This window comes from Vicia villosa, linkage group LG3 (assembly GCF_029867415.1).
Source record: "Vicia villosa cultivar HV-30 ecotype Madison, WI linkage group LG3, Vvil1.0, whole genome shotgun sequence".
Taxonomy (NCBI): Eukaryota; Viridiplantae; Streptophyta; class Magnoliopsida; order Fabales; family Fabaceae; genus Vicia; species Vicia villosa.
The window spans coordinates 41737-52763 of record NC_081182.1 but is presented as its reverse complement, the minus strand read 5'-3'; the positions used below and the strand labels follow the sequence as shown (position 1 = coordinate 52763).

Here is an 11027-nt window from a genome sequence, read left to right as displayed (position 1 = left end):
TACATTTTAAAGTATTATATTATCTCTTAAAGATACTATAATGTGTTTCTAAATACAATATATATTTAAATAGTATAAAATAATACATGAAAATTTAACATAAGAGAAAACTAATATAATACGATGAAAGAAGGTTGATTATATTAATGTATAATATTTAAAAGAGAAAAATTAAATATAAGATAGATAAAATTTAGTGAGGTGAGAAAAATCAATGTGGTATCTTGGAGTAAGACAATATAAATATTAATATATATTTTTAAAAAGTTATAATTATGTGGGCCTAATGGATTACCCACGGCCATATGGGCTAGCCCTAATGGGTATCAGGTTTTTCAGGGCTGGGTTAAAAAAGCCCTGAAAAATATAGGCTCTAATTTTAAGACCCGAGCCCAATGATTTTTTGAATCTGATGAACCGACCCATATGGGCTAGCCCATTTTGACAGCTCTACTAGTATTAGGAACACTCAATTTATTTATAAGTTCCAATAGTGTATATTTAGAGATTATGATATTTATGAGTTTGATCAGAAGTGGGTAAACTTGACAGTGAAATTTGATTTTCAAGAAAGCATGAGAATTTTAAACATATATGTAAAACGCAATATGTGGGTCGGAACCCACATAATAAGAAAATTCTTTGCGGGATTTAATATGACCTCTCGATGTGAATTGGAAATATCTCTGGAGAAGTTAAGGTAGATTTTTCATCAGCACACAACGAACTTGTTTTCAAATACAATTACAAGATATGAAGAAACCCATTACAAATATCTACACAAGGGAGATTATCTTTTTTTATGACCTACGCTTCAAAGGACGTGCATTTGCATGGTCATACCTTATGCACAAATTACACATATATTATCGATAATCGTAGACAAGTTTCAGAATGGAAAGTCTCATTCTTTCCTTCAAGTTTGAAATTCAATTGTTCGTGTAAGAGGATAGAATCAATAGGTGTTCCTTGTGAGCATATTACACTGTTGAAATGTTTCCTTTTGAAATATGTGGTTGCTTAGAGTTAAAATTTCTATGACTGGGTTTCCTGAGTATGTCATGGGTCCAAAATGTTGGGGCAATTTGGGGGATCAACACGAGGAGTATCTTTTAACTTTGGGAAAATCTCTTAGGAGCAACACACCTTTGTGAGAGGCACACCACATACTCACCCAAAACTTTAAGGTGAAATATGTGTGGGTTCTCCCACTTATAAATGCTCAAGTCTCCACATTCATAACCAATGTGGAACTTCCCCACACTACTCGCACTTGTAATTCATTTTCAACACTCCCTCTCAAGTGTGTAATCCAGTCCCTTCACTCGAAACTCAAGGCTCATGATACCATTTATTGGAGAAACAGTCAGGGGGTCAACGAGGGAGCATTTTACACTTGAGGACTTTTCTTTTGAGCAACACACCTTTATGAGAGACACACCACATACTCACCCTAAACCTTAAGGTGATAGGTGTGTGATTTCTCCCACTTATAAATGCTCAAGTCTCCAAATTTCTAACCAATGTAGGACTTCCCCACACTACTCACACTTGTAATTCTTTTTCAACACAAAAGAGTATAATATTCTACTAGTTTTCTAATGAGGATGTCTTTTTAGTGGAAAAATTTAAGGAAATTAAATTTCAGTGACTTAAATTCTCTATCCTCGCCCAATCCAAAAACGCCCGTACCAATACGTTGAGGACTCGGAATATCTGCAACTATGAGACATTCACTCGATCCTCGCCCTCAAACGGTTGCATACCATTAGAGATAATCAAGCGGTCCGTTGTGTAAGGTGTCAACTCACACGAGACAGTTTTAATCGTTCACACTATATAAAGCACAACATACTCTATTTTAAATATTCTCTCATTCACACATTCAAACTATTTTCTCGCTCATTCTCGAACTTGCATGTTAGAGTGACTCCATTGCATCAAAACTCTATTTCATTCAATCTCCATCTTTTTTTAGAAACTCATTGTGTTTTACCTTCAAATAATGTGTTGCATTACCAAATCAATAAAATCATAAAGATCCTACAAAGACTACGATGTTTTTGAACATTGGCCTCATCTGCAGCTTTCGGTGCCAACCACAACTCTATTTGTACCTTATAAATTTTAGAATTAAATTGAAGAGAAGGAAAGAAAAGAAGGTAATAGTTGTAAATTTAAAAATTAAAAGTGTATTTGGATAAACTATTTTAATGAGAGAATGTAATATTTTAAAAGAATTCAAAATGATTTAAACTAGGGTGGAAAACGGATATGCCCTTCCCGTTTAGGTTCGCCCCGCAAGAAAACAGGGCGGAGCGAGGAGGTCATAGTTGAGGGTGCGGGTCTAAAACTTTGGCTCATCCCGCAAAAAAGTGAGGGCGGGGCGGGCTAAACCCGCGGGCACTACACTTTTTAAGTCTAAAAATATAAAATTTATGTTAATTCTCATGCCTGCAAAAGCCCACATAAAAAATGGGGCGGGACAGTCAAAGTGCGGGCAAAACGGACATGCCCAACGGGCTGTGCCCGTTTTGCCACCCCTAATTTAAACATAATTTATTGTCTGGGTAAATAAATATAAAAAACTATTAAAATGATGAAAATTTATGAAATAATTTATCCAAGTTAAATTTTACGATTTTTAAATGATTCCTAAAATAAAATAAATAAAATTCAAGTTCCTCTCATATTTCATAGAATTTGAATGTCAAATTGGTAAATATTACTATTTCAAAATTTACAAGTTAGTATCTATATTTTCCAAAATTTTAAAATTGACCTCACAATTTTCAAATAAATTACAAATTAGTCTTTAATAATTTTCAAATTTTATAAATTGGTTTCTTTAAATTTTAAAACTTGCAAATTAGTCCCTATTTTAAAATTTGACTCTAAAACTTATAATTTACAAAAATAATCCCAAAAATTTAACAATGATTTATCTTAATATTCTATCAAAAAATAATTTAAAATTTTATATTTTTTAAAAATTTCAAATTACCTCATCCAAACACACAAAAAAAATATATCTGTAAAACTGAAATGTAATTGTCATGGTAGATTATCCAAACACACTAAAAAAATATATAAGTTTGGAATGTAATGCCATGGTAGATTAACTCAACTGGTAAGGAGTTGACTCGCATATCAAAAATTCGTGAAAGGAGAATCTTAGTGAGTGATCTGTATGACTTCTATAAATATTATCAGAGCTTTGAAGTTTACCCTAATCTGATCAGCTCACATATCAAAAATTTGTGAAAAGAGAATCTCCTTAGTGAGTGATCTGTATGACCTCTATAAATATTATCAGAGCTTTGAAGTTTACTTTAATCTGATCAGCACATATCAAAATTTCGTGAAAAGAGAATCTCCTTAGTGAGTGATATGTATGACCTCTATAAATATTATAAGAGCTTTGAAGTTTACCCTAATCTAATCTAATCAATTCTCGCAGCCCAACTAAACTGGACTTTTCTTGACCAAAAAGAATCGAGAGGTAACTAAAATTTTATGGCGTGTAAGGTCTAATGCCTACTCTGACCCTGGTAACCTAAACTTTTCTTGACAAAAAAAATTGGGATGTAAGTGAAATTTTATGGGGTGTACCGTCAGAAGTGAGTCTCGTGTGATTCTTCTCTTCAAACAATCAATCTACAAAATATAAATTAGAACAACTCACCATAATTAGCATGTTTAATCTTCGGTAGGTGTTAAAATGTATCCTCAAAATTTAAATTTTTTAGGTCTATAAAGTCCACGATGGCACATACACTTTTTTTTCTCTTTAAATGAGTAATTCTAAAAATTGAAATTTGATAATTTTCTTCATAGAAAATCTTATTGCCAACTCTCCTGACACCATCTTTAGAGTCAGTTTGGATTAAAAATCTATTGTTTTTGCCCCAAATGCCGTTGAATTATTAAAAGCCTACCAATTTTTTTATATATACCTCGCAAAATATCTGAAAGTAGACTTTTAGACTCTAAAATTGTATCCTGAAGCATTTTTTTCAGGATCTGATATCAAATGTTCATAAATCGTAACTACTTAACTTGGTATCGTGGACTATGGTATAGTTTATATGACTAGCTTTCTCCACACAGGCAAACATTAAAATACAATTTACAGAGATCAAGTAAAGCAAGGTTGAAATATATACTCTCATCCTAGGTTACACCATTTTTGGAGATAAAGCCCTAACACTGGTTTACCTTAGTTGGGGAAAATCTGCTGACATGGCAGAGTTTTGTGTTCGGATAGTCTAGTCACTTAACTAATTAGCAAGGACAGCATTGGAATGAAGTGTTTCCCTGCACTGTATGTAATTTAATTAATTTAATAACTAAACAGTTACAAAAGTTTTTCTTAATATTCTAAAGCAAACCAAACTAAATATACAAAGTATAACTCAACTTATCTTCATGACATAAGTTCATCAAAACATACTTACCAACACTGAATGGTCTCTCCATCTCCATATCTAACAGGCACAATACTGATGCTCTGGGAGATAGCTATTCCACATAAATGATACCTTCTTCATCAGGGTCTTCATCATCCCAGTCATCGTCATCCTCATCTGCCGATGAATTCAACTGCTCAATTTCATCTTCGTTTGCCAATGAATCCAACTGTTCCACGCTTTGAGTTGTTCCACTATTCTCATTCTTAATTTCATCTAATATTGCAATGACCTGAAAATTTGAAGTGGTGGAGCCACCAGATCAAAAAAAGCCCAAAGCACATCAATAAAAAGTGACACACAAGTTGCTGAAATAGAGAAAAGAAAGGTGTGCATAAGTGAGCGCCAACATTGGCCATGAAAACATGCTGATTAGTATATATTTGAATCACCCCAGAATAACATCTATTACATCAAAGTTATTATAAAATTCTAGTAATAGATATATTTTAAAATTTAATACATGCACATATAATGTAAAAAAGGATTACACCGATCCAATCATCCAATTAAAATAATTAACAAAATAAAACACAGTAGAATAGTATATGATCCTGTCTTATGTCTCTCATTTTCTTGTTGGAGAATAATGTACAACGCACAATTCTATCATCATAAAAAAAGAATAAGATAAAAAGACTGAAAAGCAAGCAAAGAACCCACCCACCCTCTTCCTTCAAAAACACTACTTGAACGAGAGAAGTAGCAGCAGAAGTGTTCATACAAGTGGCAATAAAAGTCTATTTGCCATTTTATTCTCAGGCATCACACTTTTACATAACAACTAGTAGCAGTAACCTGTGTAGCAACAAGTGTCTATAAGGAGAATCTGGGAGAAATTACAGAATAAATTTGACCTATGGCAGCTCAAGGTCATTATTATAGATATAGTAGATAGAAGATAAATCCTATGTGTGTGATGAACTCACATCAACCCAATAATATAAGACATTATCTCTGCATATTATTTGGGAAAACAAGTAACCCAGCAGAAACTTGTGCTAGGAGCAAGTGCATTGCAGTATGAGAGAGTGTCACATTGGAGTAAAATACTATTTCCTAATTAGCAATTGTAATAAAAAGAGGATCAACAAACTGTGTCAAGCTCCATGACCACATCCATTAAGTATTCGATTATGACCCAGAATTAAGGAACATTAATAGAAGTCAGGTGGAAATGTGGTTCTCGATAGAGAAGAAACTGAGAGACGGTAAAGAAAAGAACAAAGCAGAAACTGAACAATACAAACTTGCAATTGTATACACACATACATATATTATATATAACCGTAAAAACAAGCACTAAACGTAGTAATTCTTACCCTGCTTCCTCTTTCAATAGATTCATCCTCAAAAAAGCGTATCTCAGGAGTTAACCGCAACTTCATTCGCTTCCCCAACTGACTCCGAACATATTTAGCCTTTGACTTCAACCCAGCCATAGCTACTTGCTTCCCTCTTTCATCTCCAAAAACCGATACATACACCTTAACTAACTACACTAAAGGTATTAAGTTAAAAAAATCACATAGCAATATACCATAGCTACAGCAATACATCACAGTCATGGTTCACAACACAGCAATGTGGCAACATAATCAATAAATTTGATTCAGCTTCTAACACTTAAATGCATGAATTTCACATAATTAGTATATAATAATTTCCCTAACCTAGTTCTAAATAGCGAAAAATAAAATCACAGTTGATATAACAGAGTTTTGTTCATGAATTTCGCGAAAATGCGAAAAAGATAAAGAAGCAATTAAAACATGAAACGGAGAAAAAGCGAAACCTGTAAATCGGCGGTGATTTCGACGTCGGTGATGGTGGTGACAGACGAGAGGTATCTATCGGCACCGAAGGAAGCTTCTGGAAGAATGGCAAACAGCAAGACATTATCGGAGATAAGCATTTCAGAAAGTTCTCTCCTAATTTGTTTAGCCACCATTTTAACTCTCTTTGGATTCGCCATACACTTTACTATTCTTGAACCAACAACCGCTTTCTTCGTGCTTGGGAGGATCCACCCATGCTTCAGCCCCAGTGCGGTGGCGGTTACGCGGATGTTGTTGCTACATCGGCAACAAGGTGTGAGCGACGGTGGCAGCGCCGTGTGAAACAGTTGCGTCGCGCTCATTGCTCTAATAATAATAATTTTTGAAATGAAATTGAAATTGTAATTGGAGCTCTCTCTAATCTATTCTATTCTATTCTATTCTATCCTATTCTTTTCTTCATCCTTTGGTCCCTTCGTTATCAGATTCAGTTGCGGTAACGGTACTGCACCAAATCAGTTGGACAAAATGTCAAAAGGCCCAAATCTAAAACAATAGTTGGGCTTTTTCTTAGGCCCGAATTATACCTTACTCGGCCCAAAACAAAGTTGCATTTGGAGGTTATTTTTGTCACCCTAAATGGTGCTCAAACACCCTTTTGAAAAATAAAAAAAATACTTATATAATTCAGAGATACATCTCCGGACGCACACCATCCAACTCTATTTTTATTTTTGCTAAAATTAGTACGAATAAGCATTTATGTAACAAAATACGAGAATATATTTTCGGACATGTTTTTAGTCTAATATGCGTCAGATGATCCCCCTTGCTCATTTCTAGCAAAGCATACCAAATGCTCAAGTTTCTGAAACTTCCCTGATACCCCTAAGTGCTTTAGTGTTTTTTCTACTTCATTCAATCCAAGTGATTTATCAATTGCTTCTCAGCATCCATTTAATCCAAGTGCTTCAACTTCGAACTACACATTTCCTAAGTTTTTTCATGTCCTTAATTTTTTTCTCTCTTCATGCATTACAAAACATGCATGTAGATTAGATTGTTTAAGAAACATTACTATATAGGTAGTGTCATCCACTGTTAGGTAGTTTATTGAGGCATGTGTTTTTTGTTTTTGTCGTTTTTCCTATTTTATATCATTTTCATGTTTTCTGTGTTTTAGGAAACTACGAAAGTGCACTTTCGTATTTTGTATGAATTTGATTTTCTAAAAATATGGAAGTTCACTTTCGTAATATGTTTGTTTGATTTTGATTTCTTTCAATTTGTTGGTGCACAATGAATAAAGATGATGACAAAGAGAATAATAGAATAACGGCGCAAAAGAGATGAGAGAATAAAATGTTGTATTCTACTATTAATGATAGCTATTACAAGGCTATTTATAAGAAAAGAAAATCTTGCCACATAAGCCCTAAAACAGTAAACTTAGTGAACAAGTCTAAGGTACAAACAGTACAGTACTACAAAATACTAAAGTACCCTTACTACTAAACAGCTAAGCTAATGGGACTCAGATAACATCTTCTGGTCAATACTATCTTCTGAGTAACCATCAGAAGATCAGCCCACATCAGAACTTCTGATGCTCATCTTCTGAATATTGAATTACTCTTCAATACCATCCCTTAATTCATATTCTTCACTCAAAGCTGACAACGCCAATTTCCATCCCTCAAGAGCAGAAATTGATCCGTCTTGATCGCCTTCGTCAGAACATCTGCCATCTGCTTCTGGGTGCTACAGTGCACAACTTCTAATGTTCCATTCTGGACTTGGCTTCTCAAGAAATGATACTTAGTCTCAATATGCTTGCTTCTTCCGTGTAACACCGGATTCTTGGCAAGATTGATTGCAGACTTGTTATCAATCATCAGCTTCAAAGGCTTCTTCACTTTAATCTCCAGATCTTCTAATAAGTTCAGAAGCCACATAGCTTGACATGCAGCTACAGCGCCTGCGATGTACTCAGCTTCACAGGTTGATAGAGCAACAACAGGTTGCTTCTTGGAACTCCAAGAAATAGGACCTCCCAGAAACATAAACAAATATCCAAAAATACTCCTTCTATCAACTCTGTCTCCACACCAATCAGAATCAGAATAACTCAATAACTCTGATTCTTCCTTTCTCCCAGAAGGAAACAATATGCCATACTTCAGAGTTCCCTTGACATATCTCAAGATTCTGACAGCAGCTTGGTAATGGGACCACTTAGGTTTACTCATGAACCTACTAACCAATCCAACTGCGTAGCATATATCAGGCCTGGTATTACACAAATACCTCAAAGAACCCACCAGCTGTTTGAAGATCGTAGCATCAACATCTTCACCTTCAGAATCAGAGTCCAACTTCTGATTCGTTTCTGACGGTGTAATAGCAGCTTTGCAATTCTCTAGCTTGAGTTTCTTCAGAAGTTCTAACTCATACTTCAGCTGATGCAGAATGATACCATCTTTTGAGTACACAATCTCCATCCCTAGAAAATATGACATTTTCCCAAGGTCTGTAATCTCAAACTCATTCATCAGCACCTTCTTGAACTTCATCAGATCTTCTGTACAACTCCCCGTAAGCAATATGTCATCAACATACAAACACAACAGAATCATATTGCTTCCAGAGTGTTGCACATAGACTCCATATTCCATCTCACACTTCTGAAACCCTTGCTTCTTGAAAAATGAATCAATCTTCAAATTCCAAGCTCTGGGCGCTTGCTTCAATCCATACAGAGCTTTGTGTAATTTGTACACCATCCCTTCCTTATTCTTTTTCACAAAGCCAGGGGGTTGTGACACATATACCTCCTCTTGTAATGGACCGTTCAGAAATGCAGACTTTACATCCAAATGCATCAAGGACCAACTTTTGTTCGCAGCTAACGCAATCACCAGTCTGATTGTTTCATGTCTAGCTACAGGAGCAAACACCTCAAAGTAATCTAGTCTAGGTTTCTGAAGAAAACCTCTCGCCACTAGCCTCGTTTTGTGTTTACCAACTGATCCATCTGGCTTCAGCTTTACCTTGAAAACCCATCTGACACTGATGGCTTTCTTCTTCTTTGGAAGTTTTGTCAACTTCCAAGTCTTGTTTCTTTCTATAGCCTCAAGTTCTTCTTTCATGGCATTCAGCCAGACCTTCTTCTTGAGCGCTTCTTCTATACTCACTGGTTCAGAATCTACTAACATGGCACACTGAATGACCTCTCCTTTTGAGTCAACTTCTGTGTCTTGCAACATGTCAAAATCTGCAAACCTTCTTGGTATAGTTCTGACTCTTTGTGGTTGTTGAGCTACTTTAGAGTCAACTACTCCAGAGTCACCACCTCCATGATCATCTCCAGAAGCTTTTCCTCCAGACCCTATGTCTTCAGAGTTTTCCCTTCCAGAATCATGACTACTACCAGACTCTGGATCATTATCAGAATCTGGATCAGAATCAGATTCTCCATCTGACTCATCTTCAGAAGATGCTTCATCTTCTGACTCGTCTTCAGAAGATTCTTCATCTTCTGACTCTAACTTTTCTTCAAAAGTTATCTCTACATCAGAAGTTGGTTGAGACTCTCTCCAATCCCAAACTTTTGATTCCTTCACAATGACGTCTCTGCTGGCTTCAACTTTGTTAGTTTCTGGACAGTAGAGCTTGTATGCACCTGTACTGTGGTACCCCACTAATAACATCACTTTGCTTCAATCATCCAGCTTCTTCCTTCTAGCTTCTGGAACGTGTTTGTAACATACAGAACCAAAAACCTTCAGATGACTAACACTCTGCTTCTCCTTAGTCCACTTCTCTAAAGGAACAATTTCCTTCAGCCTCTTCGTTGGACACCTGTTGAGTACATATGCTGCAGTAGCAACAGCTTCTCCCCATAGATTATGAGGAAGCTTCTTCTCTTTTAGCATACTTCTCGTCATATCAAGCAAAGTACGGTTTCTACGTTCAGCAAGACCATTGTGTTGAGGAGTATAAGGAGCAGTAACCTCATGCTCAATTCCATTATCATCACAGAACTTCTCGAATTCTGTAGAGTTATACTCACCTCCACCATCCGTTATGAGAATCTTTATCTTCTGACCACTCTGCTTCTCAACCTTCACCTTGAATTTCTAGAATTCTGTGAACACCACAGTCTTAAACTTGATAAGTGTTACCCACGTCATTCTTGTGAACTCATCCACAAAAGACACAAAATACCTATTTCCTCCAAGTGAAGGTTCTGGAAATGGTCCACACACATCAGAGTGCACTACTCCCAGAGCATGCTTTGCTCTTGGAGCAACTTCTGATACAAATGGCAATCTGGGTTGTTTGCCTTTCATGCATACCTCACATGACTTCTCAGGCTTCACAATCTTAGGAATGCCACGTACAAGCTTCTTAGAACTTAGATGCCCCAGGCTTCTATAGTTCAAGTGCCCCAACCTCTTGTGCCACAGCTTACTATCACCTTCTGAGCCTTCAGCACTCAGACACTCTATTTCAGTTGTTTCTACATTCACCTTGAATGTTCTGTTGCTTCCCTGTTCAGATTGCATAATCAACTTCTGATTGGAATCATACAACTTCAAGAGGTTGTTCTTCATAACAACTGAGAAACCTTTCTCAATGAGCTGACTCCCACTCATCAGATTGCTTCTGATTCCAGGAACATACCAAACGTCTTTGATCAGAACATTCTTCCCATTCTTCACTTTGACTTTGACATTTCCCATACCTTCTGCATAAAGATACTTATCATCAGCACATC

General features: G+C 35.9%; 1 protein-coding gene across 2 annotated transcripts; it reads right to left on the bottom strand.

Moving 5' to 3' along the window:
* Nucleotides 1-4059: 4059 nt before the first annotated feature.
* Nucleotides 4060-6692, bottom strand: LOC131654709 (probable ribosome-binding factor A, chloroplastic). Of its 2 annotated transcripts, none has more exons than XM_058924657.1 (4): nucleotides 6265-6692; nucleotides 5792-5965; nucleotides 4458-4701; nucleotides 4060-4317 (listed from the first exon to the last, which is right to left on the bottom strand). In XM_058924657.1, exons 1-3 carry the CDS (start codon nucleotides 6607-6609, stop codon nucleotides 4522-4524), a joined length of 699 nt encoding a protein of 232 aa, XP_058780640.1. In that variant the 5' UTR covers nucleotides 6610-6692; the 3' UTR covers nucleotides 4060-4317; nucleotides 4458-4521. The 2 variants fall into 2 exon arrangements, with proteins under 2 accessions (XP_058780640.1, XP_058780639.1); XM_058924656.1 differs by having other exon boundaries at nucleotides 4060-4322; nucleotides 6265-6691.
* Between the last annotated feature and the right edge of the window lie 4335 nt (nucleotides 6693-11027).

Bases quoted from the DNA above. Each gene is read 5' to 3' on its own strand.
- LOC131654709 (XM_058924657.1), bottom strand. From the start codon at position 6,609: ATGAGCGCGACGCAACTGTTTCACACGGCGCTGCCACCGTCGCTCACA. The intron at 5,966-6,264 runs GTTTCGCTTTTT...CCTTTAGTGTAG, and splicing joins AAATCACCGCCGATTTACAG to TTAGTTAAGGTGTATGTATC. The intron at 4,702-5,791 runs GTAAGAATTACT...TCAAATTTTCAG, and splicing joins CTATTGAAAGAGGAAGCAGG to GTCATTGCAATATTAGATGA.